At 47.3% G+C, this 22,701-nt stretch overlaps 1 protein-coding gene across 19 annotated transcripts in view; it reads left to right on the top strand.

Moving 5' to 3' along the window:
• Nucleotides 1-22,701, top strand: part of msi2b (musashi RNA-binding protein 2b) — a 591,732-nt gene that overhangs the window by 373,465 nt on the left and 195,566 nt on the right. For all 19 annotated transcript variants that reach the window (XM_087977257.1, XM_043718227.2, XM_087977258.1 and 16 more), the window contains exon 9: nt 9,559-9,673. In XM_087977257.1, coding sequence (XP_087833383.1) covers nt 9,559-9,673 — 115 coding nt within the window. The remainder of the gene's footprint in view (nt 1-9,558; nt 9,674-22,701) is intronic.

Here is a 22,701-nt window from a genome sequence, read left to right as displayed (position 1 = left end):
TGTTACTCCCCCACTCCCTGTTACCCCCCACTCCGTTACCCCCACTCCCTGTTACCCTCCACTCCCTGTTACCCTCCACTCCCTGTTACCCCCCACTTCCTGTTACCCCCCACTTCCTGTTACCCCCCACTCCCTGTTACCCCCCACTCCCTGTTAACACCCAATCCCTGTTATTCCCCCACTCCCTGTTACCCCCCACTCCGTTACCCCCACTCCCTGTTACCCTCCACTCCCTGTTACCCCCCACTCCCTGTTACCCCTCACTCCCTGTTACTCCCCCACTCCCTGTTACCCCCCACTCCCTGTTACCCCCCACTCCCTGTTACCCCCCACTCCCTGTTACCCCCCCCCCGTTAACCCCCCAATCCCTGTTAGCCCCCTCCCTGTTATCCCTCTCCCTGTTACCCCCTCCCTGTTAACCCCCTCCCTGTTAATCCCCCTCTCACCCCCCCTCCCTGTTACCACCCCCTTCCTGTTACCCCCCTCCCGGTACCTCCCCTCCCTGTTACCCCCCTCCTTTCTGTTACCTCCCCACTCCCAATTTCCTCTTTTCCCTTCTGTTACCCCCCCTTTCTGTTACCTCCCCTGTACCCTCTCCATCTCTGTTCTGTATTCCCCCCTCCCTGTTTATTTATTTGCTGCTGTACATTATGTTCCCAGTTGCTCACATTCACCATCGTGATGTGATCTTTTCCCTCACTCAGCCTCCTCTGAACTCTGTGGTCTGTACACCTGCCGTAAGATGGGTGTTGTCTCCTGGGTAGGTCTGGTCTCATGCAGATGGAAGAGACCCATCAGGAATGATGAAGGGCTTTTGCCCGAAACATTGATTTTCCTGCTCCTCGGATGCTGCCTGACCTGCTGTGCTTTTACAGCACCACTCTGATCTAAACTCTGGTTTCCAGCATCTGCAGTCCTCACTTTTGCCTAGTGTGGAAGTGTATCAGGTCATATTCAGTGAAGGGTTGTAGTGGATTGGATTTGCTGCAGAGAGTAAACCCATTGACAGCTATGAATGGATGTACAAACATTGTGACTGATGAATAGGTGTATTTCTTTTTCCGATGATCTGAATGCATGTCTCTACATCTATAAGAGAGCTTCAAAAGACTCCTGTTCAGCTCCCTCTTCAGATGCTGCCAGACTCTATCAAAGCTGAAATGAAAATTCACTTGGCTACTATAGAGAATCTTTTGAGACTGAAAGAGCAGGTTTATTGAATGGGAGAGATCCTGTTACCCTGTGATATCCTAACACTACGGTCGAACTGCAACCAGCTCCCTTCTCTATCCTGATTTCTCCCCTTCACACTTCTTGCTTCACTTACATGAGACGTTGCAGTAGGAGTTGGCTATTCGCCCCTCTAGCCTGCTATGACATTCGGTAAGATGATGGCTGTTATATTGGCCTTTGACATTACAGTCAGTAGATAAAGAAATTGGGCCTATTAGGAATGTGTTTTTGGTGAGGCCAAATCTGTGTTGTGTGCAGTTTTGGTCTCCTTATCAAAGGAAGGATGTTGTGGCAATAGAAGGAGTGCAGTCAAGGTCTAATCTGATCTGACTGTGGCTTCGACTCCACTTCCTGTCAGTCCTCTGTATCCATCGGTTCCTTTAAGACCATAAGAAATAGGAACAAGGGTAGGCCATTTGGCCCCTTGAGCCTGCTCTCCCATTCAATAGGATTGTGGCTGATCCGACATTCCTCACGTCCATTTTCCTACCCATTCCCTGTAACCTTGATTTCTTCGACTGATCAGGATTCTATTGATGTCAGTCTCAAACATACACAAACCCCCACAGCTCTCTGTGGCAAGGGCCTCGGAAAACACACAACTCTCTGAGAGAGGAAATTGCTCCTCATTCTCAGTCTCTAATTGGTGAGACTGTGCTGTCTGGTCCTAGACTCTCCCATGAAGGGGAAATGTCCTGCTGATTATAAATCTCCCTTCGGCTCTGGTACAGTGAAAGGTTGGCTGATTGGCTAACACCATCCCCTGTTTAAGTGATGCTGCCATCAGCTGTTTCAGAGAGAGTTGCTGTCGATGAGTCTCAACACACTCACATTCACACACACACAAAGACACGCACACATTTACATATATACACACACACACAGACAGACATACCCACACCCACACACAGACACAAATACACACACATATACACACAGACAGACATGCTCACCTACACACAAACACACCTAGAGACACACACAGAGACAGGCGCGCACACAGACGCACACACATGCACACAAAGAGTCACAGACACACACACACCTCTTGTACCTGAGGAATGTCAGGCAGACATTTCCACCTCCTTCCCAGATTTGAGGGAGCGTTCCTTTGGAGGAAATGTCCTCACAGAATGGGAGAGAAGCAAACCACTGGAAGCACTACGGTGGTGAAGAAGTGACTAAATGTCAAGTCAGGTACTTAGACAAGGAGGACCTTTCTGAGGGAAATTCCAATTTCCTGAACACACCAACACAAAAGCATGTGTCACTCTCTTCAGGAGACCCCACTGCCCCATGTCCAGGATTTACCTTCACCATCGTTTGGGTACAACTAGAACACACCGTTTAAAAATTAGGGATCTCCCTAAAGAGAAGAGGAACTGTTGATCGACTCTGGAAACCTTTTTTCCACAGAGCAGTGGCTTATATTTTTTGTTTATTCCTTCATGGATGTGGGTGTCACTGGCTGGGCCAGCGTTTATTACCCATTCCTAATTGCCCAGAGGTCAGTTAAGAGTCAACCACATTGCTGTGGGCCTAGAGTCACGTGTAGGCCAGACCAGGTCAGGATGGCAGTTTCCTTCCCTAAAGGACATTCGTGAACCAAATGGATATGTCCCACAATGGATTCATGGCCATCATTAGACTTTTAATCCCAGGTTTTATGTTTACAATTGGATTCAAACCCAGGTCCGCAGAGCAATACCTGGCTCTACAGTCCAGCGATGATACCTCTAGGCCATTGCCTCCCCTTATATTGAATATATCCAGGGCTGAGTTGGACTTTTGATGGACAAGGGGGTCATAGGTTATGAGTGACAAGCAGGAAATGGGAGTTGAATTTACAAGGATGTTGCCAGGATTGGAGGGTTTGAGTTATAGGGAGAGGCTGAACAGGCTGGGGCTGTTTTCCCTGGAGCATCAGAGGCTGAGGGGTGACCTTATAGAAGTTTACAAAATCATGAGGGGCATGGATAAGGTAAATAGTCAAGGTCTTTTCCTGGGGTGGTGGAGTCCAGAACTAGAGGGCATAGGTTTAGGGTGAGAGGGGAAGGGTTTAAAAGGGACCTAAGGGGGCATCTTTTTCACGCAGAGGGTGGTGCGTGTATGGAATGAGTTGCCAGAGAAAGTGGAGGAGGCTGGTACAATTCCAACATTCAAAAGGCATCTGGATGGGTATATGAATAGGAAGGGTTTAGAGGGATGTGGGCCAAATGCTGGCAAATGGGACAAGATTGGGTTGGACCGAAGGATCTGTTTCTGTGCTGTACTCAATGACTGTTAGTGCCCCATTCAGATTGGCCATGATCTCAGTGTAAGAGGGGCCGAATGGCCTGCTGCTGCCTCTGTTTCTTGTGGAGTTAGCTGGCTGTGTGCTCTTTAACTGTTGCTGACCTGCAGGAGGTGGACAGTTGCATCTTTTTGCTGAGTGTGGGGGCCCAGGGAGGTCAGGCTTTGAGACCAGTTGTGTGTAAGGGCCGGAGAATCCCGAGGAAGTATATGTAGGGGAGGGGGTATGGAGATACCACTTCCTGTTACACATCCTGGGTGTTCTTCCAGAGCATTCCTGACTCGGACACCGGCTGCTCCATGGAAGGGGCATGGCAGTTGGGAAAGTCGTCTCTCGCTGGTGGAGGGCTTGGGAGTGGGGGGTGGGAGGTTGGAGAATCAGAGAAGCCAGCGTTCCTGCCGTGGGCTTTTCCTTTACACTCAGCGGGGGGGGTCATCTTGTCAAACGTGGCGACAGTACCGTCCTTGATATGTGACTCCCAGCCCCTCCATCTCTCCCCCCTCACCCCCGCCACTCTCCTGCCGGGCAAAACAAAACCCATTGTGGCAATAATTTGGTTTCCGACCTGAAGCCCATCTTTGAGCCTCACTGTGTAATGGGAAAGCCGATGGCAGCATTATTAGCAAATAAAACATTCCAGGCGCATTGTCAATGTAACTTTGGTGCACAGTAATGTGTAGCCCCAACAAGAGGAACAGGCTGGTGCTACCAATTAGGATTCTGTCTCGTAATAATCTGGATAAGATCAAAGCAATCTTCCAGGTGCTGTTTGCAGCCACCCCGCCTCTGTATTTGGCCGTAAATCCTGCAGCACAAAGGGAGACCTGGTTGCCAACAACATTAAATGGTGCAAATGAGAAAACGTTCCCCTGGTTGGGTTTGGGCCACTCCATCTGTGACCTTACCACGGGCTGAAAATGGGAAATGAGATGTGTCTGAAGATGGTGACAACACTGGCACTTGAGGCAGACGGTTCCTTTCATCGTTTCCCAGTCGGCACAAAGCTTTTAATCTTCCCCCAAAGGGATGCAGGCGAAAGTGAGGACTGCAGATGCTGGAGGTCAGAGTCAAGATTATAGTGTTGCTGGAAAAGCACAGCAGGTCAGGCAGTATCCGAGGAGCAGGAAAATCGACGTTTCGGGCAAAAGCCTGTTTCCTGATCAGGAATCCTGTTTCCTGATTGAAGGGCTTTTTGCCCGAAATGTCGATTTTCCTGCTCCTCGGATACTGCCTGACCTGCTGTGCTTTTCCAGCAACACTCTAATCTTGATTGTAACGAGGTCAGCCAGGTGGACCTCGTAGAATAGGAGTTCCCTGATTGGGGCTGTTAACCTGATCTAATCAGGGAGCCCCGGCTGACAGGTATAAGCAGGAGTGTGTGAGGTTCTGCTCACTCTCCCATTCCTCTACTCTCCCATTGGTTGACATTTCTCTCCCAGAAACCCTGGCTAAAGATGGAGGAGTGAGTTCAGACACACAGGACCGCCGTTTAAAAAGGAATGTTAATCAGGATAATGCACTTCCGAAGATGAGAGACAGAGATTATATTGGAAAAGGAGCATTGTATATTCTGCTTAACAAGCCCATCACACCGAAGCCAAGTGGAAAATGTTAACTAACACTTTGATGCACTTTAAAGTCATGTCCCTTTGTTACCTTTAGTAGTTAGCATTATGAGCTACACACCCCATAAACTGCGAGCGATTTGACTTTGGAATGTGTACTTCTGAACTGTCAGACCAAGCTCAGGGACTCTTCTGCAAAAGTGAAATTTACAGAAGTTGTTAAGTTCGACATTAATAAGGAAAGCTGCCTGGCCATTTCTGATACTCTGCTGCAGCATTTCATGATGCACAGCTCATTAGTGATCTAACCATCCAGGAGATGAGAGAGAGAAGGATAGCAGGACACTAATAGGGAGCCTCCACTCCCAGGTGTAGTTGGCAGTGCAGTGTAAGAATAAGATAGAGACCAGGGCTGTGGGGAGAAAATGTACTCTCAAAGAGACCAACATCAGTAACAGAGCGGGTTAGCCAGGCATTCCTGAACATGTGGGGCTCAGATTTGTCAAACTGCACTACAGGGCAATGTAGCTGAACCTATTGCTACTGAATATTTATACCTCTCTAAAATAAAAGAACTGCAGATGCTAGAGAACCTCAGCAGATCTGGCAGCATCTGTTGAGAGAAACACAAGTTCTGTGGGGACTCGAAGCGTGAACACTGTTTCTACGTCCAGATTCTAACAGACCTGCTGAGTTACTCCAGCTTCATGTGTCATTGTCAGAGAAATGTACAGCACGGAAACAGACCCTTCGGTCCAACTTGTCCATGCTGACCAGATATCCCAACCCAATCTAGTCCCACCTGCCAACACCTGGCCCATATCCCTCCAACCCCTTCCTATTCATATACCCATCCAAATGCCTTTTAAATGCCGTAATTGTACCAGCTTCCACCACTTCCTCTGGCAGCTCATTCCATGCACGTACCACCCTCTGCGTGGAGAAGTTGCCCCTAAGGTCTCTTTTATGTCTTTCCCCTCTCACCCTAAACCTATGCCCTCTACTGTAATCTATAAATCTGTAATCTGTAGTCTACTTCTGGATCCCCCACCCCAGGGAAAAGACTTTGTCTATTTATCCTATCCATGCCCTTTATGATTTTGTAAACCTCTATAAGGTAACTCCTCAGCCTCCGACGCTTCAGCGAAAACAGCCCCAGCCTGTTCAGCCTCTCCCTGTTCCTGGCACTTGGTATTCCCTGTAGTGGCACTGAATTGATTTTCACTCCTTTTACTTTTCTTTATCCTTCGGTCCAGTTTAGATATTCTGCATTCTGTTTCTGGTTTCCTTTTGGTCCAGTTTAGATCCACTGCATTCTGTTTTTGATATCCTCCAGTTAGGAGATCACCCAACCATTAGGTATGTGGTTGATATAAGTTAAGGTGCGAACTTCACTCATCTGTGGGATAAGTTGATACTTTGTGGATGCGTGAAGGCTGATGAAGCGACAACGTTTATAGCCCTCGTCACCATGTGCAATGATATTTGCTTGCATGACATTCCTTCAGCGCACACCTTGTTCTTTCCATCACTCTCACCATTCCTTCTTCATTTTGTTGTTGGTGGTGGGTCTCAAAATGCTGGGATGCTTCCCACGGATTTTGCCTCCACCTGGCTCCAACCCAGAGCGATGCCCTTGTAGGAGGAGCTGCAGCAAATAATGTCAGTGGGTTTAAGGCCAGCACAATAAACAGCAGAGGGAGAAGGGGATGTAAGGGTTTCTAATTAAGCTGGTTATAGGAGGAGGGGTGGGGAGGGGAGGGGAACTCGTGTAGAATAGCATTACCGGTTCGGGCTAGCTCCTGTGTTGTCATTACAATGTAATCATCCGCGATAATGACTACATTTCTCAGTAAAATTTGTATCGGTGCACTTATCGTGGTGTGCTGTGACATCATTGCCGTAGCAACAGTCGAAGGCTGATTGTTGGCTGGTCCCTACCAGCTCAGCCTGTCACAGACTATCCCCTTGTTAAATCTCTGCTTTGTTAAGACGTTCCAGTCTCATGAACAGGATCACTGCAGCTTCTGTCCACATCCTGGCTGATGCAGACGTGGATTTAGAGGGCTATAAATAACACTTGTTGCAATAAACTTGTCAAAGCCTCACTCAAAGCACAAAGCAAGTTGACTCACACGCTCCTATTACCTGAGCTGTTTTGTCAAACTACAAACCCAATTTAATTTTGTTTGATGTGTTGCTTTTCCTCATTATCTCCAGCTCGCGGCTTCTAGAGAGCTCGGGACTTGTGTCTCCGAGACCAGAGCCTGATGGCCAGCCTAGCTCTTCATCGACGATGCAACACAGCTCCATAGCAGCCATCAATTTCAACCCTTCCCACTCAAATTGTGAACCCAGGAGGTATTTCTAATAACTGAGGAACAAAGAGAAGTGGCAATAGTTGGGTCACCCGGTGAAGAAGCTAGAGTCGAGAGTGTGGTGCTGGAAAAGCACAGCAGGTCAGGCAGCATCCGAGGAGCAGGAGAGTCAATGTTTCGGGCATAAGCTCTTCATCAGGAAGAAGCTAGGACAGGCTCAATAAGCCAAATAGCTTCTCTGGATTTTTTTTTTGGTGTATCGTTTGGTGATGATTTATTCTTACTTGTGAAGACTCCCACCCACTTCCTCCCCATTGAGATCCCGTCCAGAGAAAGTCTTGGAATGAGAGAGCACTCCCCTGACGAGAGGTTATTGCAGTGTTTGAAGAAATGGGAGGCAACCTCACTGAAACTTGTTAGAGAACACAGCTGTCTAGACACTGAGAGTCTGTTTCCCCTTCTGGCTGAAAGAGACACCAGAACCAAGGGCTTATGGGAGATAATGGGGACCGTGCGGGAAAGTGATCAGCACAATCCTACTGAATGGGGGAACAGGCGTGAGGGGGTGAATGACGTCTTCCTTGCTTCTCGTTTGTTGGGCATAATCACTTTGCTTTTCAAAAGCCGCCACTGGCCTTTTCTCTGATATCCACTACTTGCCATATTTTCTGTTAATTCTTGGAAATCCCTGTGGCTGTGTTTGTAATGGGATGTTTTTAAACATGCGCCCTGTGTTGTTCAGTGAGGTGTAAATGAAGCCAGCAGCTTGAGTTTACATCGCGCCCTTTAATGGCAGTAGACTGTTCCAAGGCATTTCATAACCCTGCTGCATGATGGACAGACTCTGGTGCCGGTCTGTGTTATCATTCACTCTGCGAGTCTCGGTTACTAGGGCAATACTCACTTGCCCGTGTATTGTTGTAGACCAGCACCATGGATGGTGATGGGAGGGGCTGCATCACCCCCTGAGCAGGAAGGAGCTTCAGGTTGATACTGTTTGACCTCTCCATAAACAACACCTTCCTTGTCCACCAGGTCCACAGTTTCTGGCTCAGAAGGACAGGAGCGCTGCCCACAGTCCTTTCCTTTAAGCTGCTCCTCTGATTGGAGAGCCTACACATGGGAAACGTACAAAATAAGAGCAGGAGTAGGCCATTCGGCCCATTCGGCCTTTCATTCCCCCATCCGATATGGTCATGGCAGCTCAGTCCCCAGGCCCTTTGATCCCTAATGAATTTTATTTTGTACAGAAGTGATTATTTTCTGTGCTTTTTGTTTTTATATGTCAAGTATCTAAGAGAAGATTAATCCATTCAGCTCTTAAATAGTAAAAACTATAGCCCTAAGAACTATATCTAATGAAATATCTGCTTATTCTGACCTTGCTTTCCTAGAAACATACAAAATGGAGGCAGGAGTAGGCCATTTGGCCCTTCAACCCTGTTCAGCTGTACAGCATGACCAATGTTGATCATCTAACTCGGTCCCCTTTTCCCACTTCCTCCCCCATGCCCACTGATCCTTTTAGCTCGAAGAACTGTATCTAACTCCCCAGAAAGCTTCAATGTTTTGACCTCAACCGCTTTCTGTGGTGGGGAATTTCACAGGCTCCCCACTCTCTGGGTGAAGACATTTCTCCTCATTCTCAATGGCCTACCCCATAACCTTAGACTGTGACCCAGCTTATTAATGCCATTCCCTGGCTCGACCTCCAGCTGCCACTCACTCACAGACCTTGGAGGTCCAGAAGGAAAAAAAAATTGTGTGAGCGTGGCTGCCCACACTCCTCCACAAGACCTTCTTTGAACAGACCATCGTGACTGTCAAAGCTTGAACTCTTATAATGTAAAGAGCCAAGTCTCATAGGCAGTGTTACTATTCATAACTGCTCTTTCTATCGTTTTTTTTGTACTATTTTATACGGAATGAGTTGGTTGTAAAATGTGCCTCAGTTCAGCCCTCAAGTTGATTTTTAAATAAATAAATCTTGGAGAATTAGTTTGACACCATGCCACACCAGCAGACATTTAAGGACAGGTGCTCAGTAAAGTCAGGCCTGTTTTCCTTCTGACTGAATAAGGCTCTTTGTTCTAACACTTGGCTGATTCTGTCTGTATTTTTCTCTCTCTGCATTGCCCTCCCTCAACAGGTAGAATGTAAGAAAGCACAGCCTAAGGAGGTGATGTTCCCACCAGGAACACGGGGCCGTGCTCGGGGATTACCGTATACTATGGACGCTTTTATGCTGGGAATGGGAATGCTGGGTAAGGCCTTGACTCCATTTTTACTCTGCCATTTTGTGGGGATGGGGAGGGGTTGTGGGGCCGGGGGAAGGATGTGAGCGGGTTGAGTGTTGGAGGTTTTCTGAAGAGATTTTAATAGAATTGCTAAGGTGTAACCTGAATGAATAAATCAGCAAAGAGGTTGAATGATTTAATTAACATAGCCGGAGTGAACGCAGTTGATTAATCTTCACTGAGTTTCAGAATTAAATTAATCAGGTTAATATTTAAGGTTGGAAATTTATTTATTAGGGATGGGGGAAAATCTCAAGTTTATTAATCTGAATTTATCCTGATTTATTCATTAGTGGCATATGGGCATCTCTGACAAGACCTGATTTTTCGATATATTCACTTATTTATTCAGAAGTCACACAACACCAGGTTATAATCAAGGAGCAGTGCTCTGAAAGCTTGTGATTTCAAATAAACCTGTTGGACCATAACCTGGTGTTGTGTGACTTGTGACCTTGTCCACCCCAGCCCAACACCGGCTCCTCCACATCATTTACTTATTGACTGCAGTCACATGTGGGCTTGAGTTTGGAATGGCCTGGTCCGGGTAAAGACAGCAAATTTCCTTCCTTGAAGGATGTTTGTGAACCACGTGGTTTTTAAACAATGGTTGATAGTGATCTCATGGAATTCAATTGCAGATTTTTTGTTTGTTTGCTATCGAGTTCTCATTTCAACATCCACCTTGGTGGGGTTTGAACCTGGAGTCCCAGAACATTATCTTGGAGGTAGTCTGGATTACCAGTCCAGTGACATTACCAAAATGCCATCGCCTCGTCCAACCATGTGCTTCTCTGCATCCTTAGGAAGTGTTAGCTCCCACCACGGGTGACAGAGCAGAGAGGAAATCTGTTTTCCGTTAGCGGAAAGATCTAGAATCAGAAGGCAAAGATTGAAGGTATTTAGCAAAGGAATCATTGGACACAGGAGGACCCTTTTGTAGTACAATGGTAGTCTCTACCCCTGGACCGGGTGACCCAGGTTCAAGTCCCACCTGTTCCAGAGAGTGTAATAACATCCCTGAATGGTTTGATTAGAAAAATTAGTGGAGACAAGAGGGGAAATTATTTCCTGTGGTGAGTGGTTAGGGTCTGCTCGATAATGTGATGGGAGTTTGATTGTTCTCTGATCAGTAAGAGTACGCAGGGTCACAGGGAGTCAGGGCCTGGAGCAGGGGGTTCATCAGGGTCCAGTAACTGGCATTGGGGTCAGGGCTACAGGTGGCAGGGCTGCTGCCCTGGGGACAGGGGAAGGGTTTATGTGGGGAGGGTTTATGGGGTGGATAAGGGAGAGGTGTTTATGTGGTGGGGTTGGGGAAGGAAGTTATAGGGTGGGGTCATGGGGTTTCTGCGAGGGGTTCTGGGATGGGGCCAGGGGAAGGAGTTGATGGAGTAGGATTGTGGGAGGGTTTATAGGGTAGGGTTGGGGTAAGGGGTTTAAGGGGTAGAGTTGAAAGGAAGGGGTTTATGGGGTGGGGTTGGAGGAAAGGGGTTTATTGTGTGGGGTTGGGGGAAGGGGTTGATATGGTAGGGTCAAGGGAAGGGGTTTATGGGGTGGGGTAGGGGAAGGGGTTTATGGTTTAGGGTCATGGGGAGAATCTGGGAGTCAAGGGCAGAATCAGCAGTGAGGCCTATGATTTCAATCCCTGGCCCAGCAGGGAGAGGGTGGGCGAATGGCACTCGGTACGTTACTGATTTGGAGAGCCAGGGTGAGCACAGAAGGCCGAATTGCCACTGTCTGTGCATTGAACTGTTCCGACTGTATGTGCAGCTTGGTGTGCAGCCTTCCCCTAATCACACCCTAAAGACCCCATTCCACATATGACCAGAGACAATGAACTCTGAAAATCAGCTCGGACAGAAAATGAGTCACAATGGGGCAGCACGGTGGATCAGTGGTTAGCACTGCTGCCTCACAGCGCCAGGGACCTGGGTTCGATTCCAGCCTTGGACAACTGTCTATGTGAAGTTTTCATATTCTCTTCCCATGGTCCAAGGATGTGCAGGTCCAAGTGGATTGGCTTTTCTAAAGTGTCCAGGGATGTGTAGGCCAGGTGGGTCATTCAGGTTTATAGGGATATGATGGGGGTGGGTCTGGGTGGAATGCTCTTTGGGGGAGGGTCGGTGTAGACTTGATGGGCCAAGAGACCTGGTTTGGGGGGGGGGGGCAGTGGGGAGAGGTGGCAGTGATTGCTGTGGTCCACTGGTCCCAGAGTCAAAGAACTGACAATGCAGCAGATCTTCCAGCCCTCACTCCATTGACATCGGGTTGCAGAGGGATGGGGAACTTATTTAGGCCATGCCTGCGTGATGCTTTGGATGAAGCACTTTATTTGTGATTAACCCTTGTCTGTCAAAAAAGACAGCATATCAAAAACAAAGCTACATTTCATTCCTGCCTCTGTTCCCCTCTTTCCACTCAACCCAACCACCCCCTAGCCTGTAAACCTTAGTGTTTCTATTAATAATAATTACAGGATTGATCCTTTCTCCCTTTGTAGCTTGATACGGTTTGACAAATAACTGAGGAAAGCTGGCAGAGGCAGTCAAAACCTAGAAGATGTGTTCATTGGCTTCCCAAATGGGCTCTAATTGGATTGAGATGTACAATCAATTGTCCCTAATCAAATCAGGCTCAGATGCTCAGTAGGCCCTCCCTGTCTAAACTCCTAATGCCTCCATTGCTTTCAAATCATCACCGACATTTTCTGCTGCATGTGGATCCAACTTACTATAAAAATGTGCCGGGATTCCCAAGGTATCTGCTCAGTCTTGTTTCATTTGAGGCAAATCGAAAAAAAAGTGACAAAGAGAAGGTGGTGGGCATTGTTCCTGGTGGCAGTGTCCAAGGCGCAGTCCTCTGTGCTCACTGAGGCTGTCGTCCTTGGCTTGAGGGCTCATACGAGGGCTGGGGGACAGTGCACTGTGCTCCTGAGGCAGCAGTGCCAGAGCTAAACAGGAAGAGGTTGATAGACCAACTCAAGACTAGGGTGGCATGGTGGCTGAGTGATCAACACTGCTGCCTCACAGCGTCAGGGACCCAGATTCGATTCCAGCCTCGGGCAACTGTCTGTGAGGAGTTTGCACGTATTCCCATGTCTGTGTCGGTTTCCTATGGGTGCTCCAGTTTCCTCCCACAGTCCATAGATGTGCAGGTTAGGGCAGATTGGCCATGCTAAATTGCCTATAGTGTTCAAGGAGGTGTAGGTTAGGTACATTAGTCAGGGGTAAATATCGAGTAGTAGGGGATTGGGTCTGGGTGGGATACTGTTTGGAGGGTTGGTGTGGACTAGTTGGGCCGAAGGGCCTATTTCCACACTGTAGGAATTCTATGATTCTGTGAAGATTGGGGAATAGGATCCAGGTGGAGATGGTGCAGTACAGCCCCACCACAAGTGAAAGGAAGGTAGAGAAGTTTTGGTCTCGAAGGTGCATATGAGGAAAGAGTAGGCAGGCCAGGCCCACATTCTCTGTAGTTTAGAGAAGCTGGAGGTGACTTAATTACAACATAGATTCTGAGGGAACCTGACCAGGGTGTGTCAAAAGGATGTTTCCTTTTAGGGAGAATCCAGAACTAGGGATCACAGTTTAAAAGTAAAAGGGCACCCTTTCAAATCAGAGGTGAGGAACATGCTTTCCCTCAGAGGGCTGAGAGTCTTTGGAATTTCCTTCCTCCAAAGGAACTCAGTGTAGAATTTTTAAATCATTGTTTTAAGGCAGATGCAGTAGATTATTGATTACCAAGATGGGTGAAGGATTATCAGGGATATGCAGGAACATGGAGTTGAGGTTAAAATCAGATCAGCCACGATCTTACTGAATGGCCGAACAGGCTCGACGGGCCGAGTGGCCTACTCTTCTTCCTTGTTGGTGTGTAAGTGGAAGTAGCCCTGCATTTGTGCGTCGCCTAGCCTCCGAATGATTGGGGTAAGGGGGAGGGAGTGGAGTGTTTTAATTACTTTTTCTATGTCTCTGTCTTAGCTGTGGGATTGCTGGCTTGCTTCAAGAGCTCAGTTTGTATGTCGGGCCTTTAAGGTGTCAGATAAATGGGATGTACTTGTGGGTGGATGTTTCCTCTTGTGGGAGAATCCAGAATCCAGTGAGAAAATGTTGCAGTAGTAGTTTAGATTCATAGCAGTGAAATAGAGGCCCTTCAGCCCTTTGTATCCGTGCCAGTCAAAAACAACCACCTAAATATCCCATTTCCAGCACTTATTCCAGAACCTTGGTTTCACATCTATATGCTACTTCCCTGTGGTGAGGGTTTCAGCATCTCCCACCCTTACAGGCAGTGAGTTCCAGATCCCCACCCAGCCTCTGAATGAAAAATGTTTTCTCAATTCCCCTCCACATCTTCAACCTATGCCCCCTGGTCATTGATCCCTCCATCAAGGGGAAAAGTTCCTTCCTGTCTACCCTATCTGTGCCCCTTGTACTGATACACCTCTCAGTCATGTCCCCCCTCGGTCTCCTGTGATGTAATGAAAACAGCCTCAGTCTGTCCTACCCCTCTTCATAAACTCTTCAGCCCAGGCAATATCCTGATAAATCTTCTCTGCACCCTGTCCAGTTCTATCACATCCGTCCTAGAATGTGGATTCCAGAACTGCACGCAATTCCCTAGCAGTGGCCTAACTAATATTTTATACTGTTCCAGCATAATGTCCCTTAACTCGATGCCTTTCCTAATAAAGATGAGTATCCCATATTCCTTCTTAGCTGCATCATCCACCTAACACCTTCAGAGACCAATGGTCGTGCTCACCAAGTGTTTCCAGGCTCCTACCGTTCATCATGTATTCCCTTATCTTGTCCGTCCTGCCTAAGTGCATCACCTAATACTTCTCTGGATTTTGGTTCTGTCCTTTGCTTGGATTAACGTGGTGACATTAAGTTTGTGAACTTTCTGTGATAAGATGGATTTTGAGCACAAAGTGCAGGCAGGGTGACACTCCAGGGCAGTACTGAGGGAGGGCTGCCCTGTCAGAGGCTCTGGATCAAACCGAAGCCTGAGCTGCCCCCTTCAGGTGGATGTAGGAATCCCAAGGCATTACTCGGAAGAGACAGGAATCTTTTCCCTGGGTACCCTGGCCATTGCTTATTTCCAAACAGCATCATTGAAAATACAGGTGCAAGTGGGCTGTATTGAATTTTGGGCACACACAGGTGAAAGGTCATTGTGTTAAATTGGGTGGGGAGGGTGCGGGAGGTAGGGTGGATAAATGAAAAATCATTTATGTTTTTTTTAATAACTAAACGAAAGAGAAAGAGCAGGCTGCCTATTTTGTTACTGAGGAAATTAATTTTGAATGAAAACAGCATCAACAATTCAAATTGCTCAAAATCCTACCTGAAGCATGAAATAATTCCTCGCAATTGGTAAGACTCAGGCTGTACCCCAGCTGTCTGAGAGGTTAAACAACCCCCACCCCCGCAAGTCTTTCACCGTCCCCTCGCACCTCACCTTTGTATAGACAACATGACCCTTGACCCTCTTCCCTCTCCCCCTCCTCCACTTCACCCCCTACCCCACCACCCTTTCCCATCCAGCATATGGCTCCCAAGGACAGTCGGACACGAAGATCTCTCGGCTCAGCTCTTCCCTGAGTGCGTTTTGCATCAGGGAAGTTAATTACTGTGAGATTGACTGTTCTCTGAAAGAACTGGAGCAGGAAAAAATCAATGGCTTGACGCCAAAAGAGGGGATGGAGATCAGAAAGGTGGCTAATGGAAGTGGCGCAGAGGTCATCGCAAGCCATGATTTGGCTCATGATGAAGCATCCTGGTGTTAATGTGCTGCTGATCTTTGAGGCCAATTTGTCCCCTCGGGTCCCACCTCAGACTCACTGGAGTGGAGTCAGGCGTTATCGCAACAAATGAACAGGAAAATTGAAGCAATGTTATGTTAGAAATGTTAAGCCTCGCCTCCCTGACCCAAAGAAAATTGTGCAACAGGAGATGAAGGAGAGGGCTGTTGCCGTGGTTGCTGTATTGACCTTTCACCCCTTGCCGCCACCGGGCGGGAACAAACTTGTGTCACGGCTTAAAGTGGGGGCTCTCAGTCTGCATGGAGCTGCAGTGCCACACAGCTAGATCACGGCTGATCCATTCCTAAACCGTGTTCGCCATGTGCCACAAGCTTCACAAAATCTTTATTGATCCCAATTGTCAAGTATTTTCTTGACGTCCAGCATCTGTAGCCTGTTGAAGGTTGTTGATTTCTCCAACCCCTCTGTAGCTTCTGATATATCTGGGATCTTAAGTGATGGTTGCAGAGACATGCTCTGTACGACCCCCCAGCATATGCTCCCTTTGAGAGCTCTGAGGCAGGAGGATCCCAGATTTTGGCAAACCCTCCAGTGTCACTGCCACCCTTCCTTGTCACTCCAAACCCCTCCCAGAGTCCGCCAGGGAGTGGTTATCTGGTACTGGAAGAGGGAATATTCTACTCCATTTGAGGGTGGTCTGCACTCCACCTGCCTCCCATAAATCCCATTGGCTCATGGACTGACCTAGAGATACTGGTTGGTGGGATGTCAGCACTAGTTCTAGAACCTGAATCTACAGGTGTGGAAGAAGTGGGTTAGGGATTTGGGGGAGTGCAGTGGGGGAGTCATGGTCAAAGGTACAGACTGCTATGGACAAGGCCAGACCCCCCTCGAATATTTCAAGAAGGTAGCCTAGACCCTAATGTTTTCTTATTTTAAAGGTAGATGTGCAGTGGATATTCCAGGTGTGATGCAGCTGGTCAAACCACTCGGCTTTCAGCAAAACAGAATTTATTTAAACACTACAGATGAAATACAAACAAAAGAAAACAGAATTTAGCTATTGGAAAACTTAACCGACCCGATTGCAAAATGTAACCAATTAACTGTTCCAATGTGTGACATCCCATTAACACGCCCCATGGCAAAATGGTAAATTCAAACACAGATTTTTGCAGGCAGGAGGGAACAACATCCAGAGAGAGATTTCGGAGAAAGTCAGTTAGGAATCATTTACTGAAGTTTGCAATGCGTCTGGTACTGAAACCGTCTTGTGACTGCTACAGCTAATAATAAATTAGAAAAATCCTGAACTGGGAGAACTGGACACTCCCCTTCCATTGTAAAACTGTTATACTCTAGCCTCTTCAGCACCTCTGCACTTACAACCTCTCCAGAAAAACCAAGGACAGAGTAACCTTTTTAAAGAGACAGCATCATCACAAGATCAACTAATACTGCAGTGTTAGTGAGAGGGTTACCAAAAGGCGATAAGATATAGGTGCAGAATTAGACCATTTGGCCCATCGAGCGTGCTCTGCCATTCAATCATAGAATCCCTTCAGTGCTTCAAGTAGGCCATTTGGCCCATTCAGTTCTCAATGACCCTCCAAAGAGCATCTCACCTAGACCCGACCCTATTCCTGTATTTCCCATGGCTAATCCACCTAGTCTGCACATTTCTGAACATTTTGGGCAATTTAGCAGTGGCCAGCCCACCCCAACCTGCACATGTTTGAACTGTGGGAGGAAACCGGAGCATCCAGAGGAAACCCATGCAGACATGGGAAGAACATGCAAACAGCACACAGGCTGATGTGTTTCTGAACCCCATTCGCCTGCCTTCTTCCCGTAACCCTTGATCCCCAATACATACTGAGAACAGGTTGTGTGGGCCTGGCTCGGGATTCCTAGAGAACGCAAGGTCGATGGGAGATTGAACTGAGGTGTTTAAGGTGAACGATAGATTCTAATGGGGGGCGCGGAGAGTAATTTTCTTCAGTGGGACAAGGGCAGGGAGTCTGGAGCAAGGGAGAAGAATCTTAAAATCAAAGTTCATCCCGTTCAGCAGTGGGATCTGGTGTGTCGTTTCTTCGCAAGCCAGATACCGGAAATCCGGAACACTCTCCCTCACGCGGCTGTGGAGGTTTAGGCTGGAAGTCAAAATGGAAAATTTCAAAGCTGTGAGAGAAGGGAATTCCAGTTGCATTGGCACAGAGGGAGGCTATTTGTCCCATTGAGTGCAGGCAGCTCTCTGCAGAGCCCTCTATCGGTCCCATTCCTTGCTCCATCTCTGTAATCCTGCAGGTTCACATCCCTCAAGAGCAAGTCCAATCTAAACTCATTGATGGTCTCCACTTCCACCAGCATCATAGGCAGCGAGTTCACTTTTAGAATCATGAGTTGTACAGCACGGAAACAGAACCCTCAGTCCAACCTGTCCGTTCCGACCAGATATCCAAAATTAATTTAGTCCCATTTGCCAGCATGTGGCCCTTATCCCTCTAATTCTGGATCAGTGGTGCTGGAAGAGCACAGCAATTCAGGCAGCATCCGAGGAGCTTCGAAATCGCACAGCAATCTGCAGTCATTGTTTTTACCTTATCCCTCTAAACCCATCCTATTCATGTACCCATCCAGATGCCTTTTAAATACTGTATTTGTCTCCACCACTTCCTCTGGCAGCTCATTCCATACACGCACCACCCTCTGTGTGAAAAAGTTGCACCTTAGGTCCATTTTATATCTTTCCCCTCTCACCCTAAACCTATGCCCTCTAGTTTTGGACTTTCCTACCCCAAGGAAAAAACTTTGGCTATTCCCTCCCAATCGCTCTGTAAAAAAAAAGGTCCTTCCCCTCCTTCCCACATATCCAACAGATCAAACCTTTGTAAAGACCAAGAGAGCTGCTGATGCTGGAAATCAGAAACAAAAACAGAAGTTGATGGAAAAGCTCAGTAGGTCTGGCAGCCTCCGGGGTGAGAGATCAGAGTCAACGTTTCAGGTCGAGTGACCCTTACTCCGAACTTTACCCCCTTGTTCCTGCACCGTCACCTAAAGGGAACAACTTTCCTTTGTCCACCTTATTGAAATTTATCAGATTTCAGGTTGCAGATTCCACATGTAAGATGTAGTTAAGCGAGGGAGTGGCGATGACTGAGTGAATGTGCAGGTTTGTGGGGGGGTGGGGGAGCACAGTGACATCCCCATATTGCTGGGTTCCTAACTGGGCTTGGTATAAACTGCTTAGCTCAGTCTTATCTGGCAGCACTGTCTCAGAGGAAAAGCAAGTCCACTTTGTTAAGTTCACATTAGTTCCACAAGGTTCAGTGAGAGGCAGCGAGAAAGTAATTTGAGCAGGGTGCAATTTGCCAGGGCTCAGTTGTCACATTTACAGATGTCTTCGGTTTGACAACTCGCACAGAAAGGTGAGGGATTTTGAATTACAGCTCCGAGCTTGTGGGTTGCCTCTGTGTGTAATAGACATGTGGGATCCTGAAACAGCTTGAAATTACTTTGGGAGAACTGTTAATATCTTAACCGCACAGGGAATGGATGAAAGACAGTGATGTGAATCAAGGATAAAGGATGACTTTCAGTACCTGCATCCTCTCATCGAGCCCACTGTGTTGACTGCACTGGATCTCCTCCTCTCTGAACTGTGCTGGGGTATCAGCCCACAGCCACTAGGCACTCCTCACTCCATCCTCTTGTGCCACTCTGTAAAATCATGGTCATCAGGCTGTTCCTTCAGTCTCTGTCGAAGACTCATGCTCTGCGTAAATCCTTTCCTAGACTCTTGCGCACCCAGCACGGGGCGGGGGTTGGGTCTGCCCTGTAGTCCGACTGATGTCACTCTGCAAAGGTTGGGGAACGTTGCAGATTATCCCCGTAGTGTTCAATTAATCCATAATAAAGCAACGATGCTGGAGTTCTGAAGGGGAAAAAAATCCAGAAATTGCTGGAGAAACTCAGCAGGCCTGGAAACACCTGTGGACAGAAAACAAAGCTAACAATTCAGATCCAGTGACCCCCTTTAGAACCTTTCTTCTGATCTGAAGAAGAGTCACTAGTCTCGAAACATTGACTCTGCTTTCTCTCTCCCTGGAATTAGCCAGACCTGCTGAGTTTCTCCAGCAATTTCTGTCGTCGTTTCAGTCACTGTAATATTTGATCACGTGAGTTCACCTTCAGTGATGTTCACTGTGTTTGATTGGTTAAGATGGGTGTGTGACTTGGTGGGTGGTGGCATGGGGATTGTTAAAGCAACAAGTTAACAAAGCAGGAGGAGGAGATGGAAATGTGAGTTGGAAGCCTGGAGCAGATATTTTAACACAGTGTACAAAAAAAGGTAAAAACTAGTGACCTAGCCCCAAAATATAACATGTGCAATCATCTCCTCAGTCAGACTTGGCTTGACCTATGACGGTTGTTGAGAAATGGTGAAAGCATTTTCTGCCTCTGCTTCTCGTTTCCCCATCATGCACAATTCTTGCCTTAACCTGCTGCACCTTCCCGTTCATCATCGTCCCACTACAGACCCCACAGCTATAAAAGTAATTTCAGCCATCCCTGCTGTACACTCACAGGTCAGTCTACGTTCAACACATTAAATACTAATAAGCAGAAAGACAATAATATTTCACTTATTAAAGTGTTAGATGTGAATGTCCTTAAATCACTTTCTCAGCCAGGATAGCTGCAAGGTAGTTGGTTTTTACTGTCCAGCTTCTCCTAACATCAAGAACACAGGAAAAAGTCACCTTGTGTCTCTCCCAGTCTTGTATTAAATCAGATTAATTTTGACTTGTTCATCTCTCTCCTTCTGCTGCATTATAATTATTGTGTTTGGTTTCTCTGTACCTCTCACTTATTCATCTGTCTTCAGCTTTTTTTCTCCCTCTTTCATTTTCTCTTTATCACTCACCTATCTCTAACTGTCACAGGGACACAGGAAATTGGGAACAGGAGGAGGCCATTCAGCCCCTCGAGCCTGCACTGCCATTCAGCCAGCTCACGGCTTTTCATCCAGCTCAGCACCACTTTCCAAACTATCCCCATATCCTTTGATGTAGCTAATGTCCAGAAATCTATCAATCCTGTCCTGAGAACACTCAACAGCTGAGCTTCCACTGCCTTGGAACAGAGAATTCTCAAAGATTCAGGAATTTCCTCCTCACCTCAATCCTGAATGTCTTGTGTTTTATTCCAAGACTGCATCCCCTCGTATTCACAAACCCCTGCCTTTAGGGGAGACACCCTTCCTGCATCTAGCCTTGTGAGAAATTTACATACTTCAATGAGATCACCTCTCATTCTTCTCAATGGTAGCGAGTACAGAGCCAGCTCCTCAATCTTTCCCGAGAGCACAGACCCACCATCCCAGGAATCAATCTGGTGAATATTGGTTGCACTCCCTCTTTGTAAATACGAAAAGAGAACAAAACTGTGCACAGTACTCCAGGTGAAGCCTCACTGAGGCTTGAACTACATGCAGCAGCTTCAGTGCAGGACCCTGACCCTCTTCCAAGAAAAGCCCGCGATAGTTGCTTGCTGCACCTGCCATCTGTCCTCTCTCACTTCCTCTCCTGCCCTCTCACTTGCCTTCCTTCTCCTTATCTCTCACCCTGTGTACCGGTTGCTTCATTCCTTGCGCTCTACCCCTTTATACTGTATCTGCTATTGCGCCCCCCTCCCCCATTATTCCTTTCTGATATCTCTTTATTCTTTCTGTTTTATCTCTTTGTGCCCTTTTTCACCTACCTGGTTATTCCCTCCTCTCTTCCACCAGCACCATCTTCCTTTAATATTTATTTTACCTCCTGGGATTAGGTCGGTCGACCTGCCAATTTTCTGCACCCCACCCACTCAACAAATTCTTGACATGCACTATTTTAACAAGTTGTTCAAATGTCTTTTCTAATCACAGGAATTTGATGGAGCTGTATTAACCAGTCTGCTAAAAATAGCACCTGTTCTAATGTTCCTCTCGATCATTATCCTCGCTATCCCCATCTCTCTGGATTGCTTCGTGTTTCTAGCTCTCTTCTCCAGCTCTCTCTCTGAGTTCATTCGCTCACTTTGCCTTTTCTTTTCCCTGTCCTTCCCTCCACGCTCTCAGGCAAAGTTTAATGTGTTTTCTTTTTCACTTACAAGTAAAATTGCAATCAGTTAGCAAAACAAAATGATTGCTGATGTTCTTGAACCAGTGCTAAAGTAGCTTGTGTCAGATTCCTCTCTTGCTGTTTTGGTGGTGTTAACAAGTTTAAAATAAATCTCAATTTAAGTGGCAGTGAGATGAGTTTGATATTACTCTGTTAAAAGATCTGTGCAATAAGGTTGCCAGTAGAAATGTCTCTGCCACTGGTAACAGCTTTCGTTGTGATGTGTGCTTATGGGTGCTGCCTTAAACACTCAAAGACAGCTTCAGCCTAAAGCACTAAAATCATTTTTCAGACACAACATCAGTCTGACTGCATCAAGCCAGTAACCAATTTCTTTTATTGACCCACGTTGTCTAAACAACTTGTTAAATCACAGAAAACAAGACCTTGGCAAGGGGATTTGAGCAGTGAAATATAAAACAAGAGTAAAATTGGATTGTCTAAATAATGACTTGGATCATTGTTTCCTGTTACAGACTCTCCCACACTCTCGCTTGCAGACACATGCTCTTGCACGTACTTGTACACTCGGTCCCTCGTGCACGTTCTCTCACCCACTCTCCCTTGCACACTGTCTCACTCAGATTCATGCACCCCCTCATGCTCTCCCCGCCATTCTCTCATTTTCTCCTCCTCACTACCTCACCCATGCTCTCTACCTTTGCACTTTCTACCTCTCACATTCTCTCCCACTCTTGCCCTCACCCCCTTCATGCCCTCACCCCCTCATGCTCTTACCTCCTTGCACTCTCGCCCCCTTGCCATCTCTCCCCCTCATGCTCTCTCTACCCACTCGTCACACTCTCTCCCCCTTGCACCCTGTACTCCTCGTGCTGTCTCCCCCTCGTACTCTCCTCTACCCCTCCTCACTCGCGCTCTCTCCCTCCTTGCACTCTTTCCCCCTTGTGCTCTCTCCCTTCCTGCACTCTCTCCTCAAGCTCTCTCTATCCCTCCTCACTCTCTCCCTCCCTCATGCACTCTCCCTCCCTTCAGACTCTCTTCTCCCCACCCACACCGGCTCACCCTCTCCCGCTGTCCCCCTCGTGCTCTCTCCTCCTCACACT

The sequence above is a fragment of the Chiloscyllium plagiosum genome, unplaced genomic scaffold, assembly GCF_037043375.1.
Source record: "Chiloscyllium plagiosum isolate Xiang-an unplaced genomic scaffold, Cpla_swu_hap1 HiC_scaffold_31, whole genome shotgun sequence".
Lineage (NCBI taxonomy): Eukaryota > Metazoa > Chordata > Chondrichthyes > Orectolobiformes > Hemiscylliidae > Chiloscyllium > Chiloscyllium plagiosum.
This window is presented reverse-complemented; position numbering and strand designations above follow the sequence as displayed.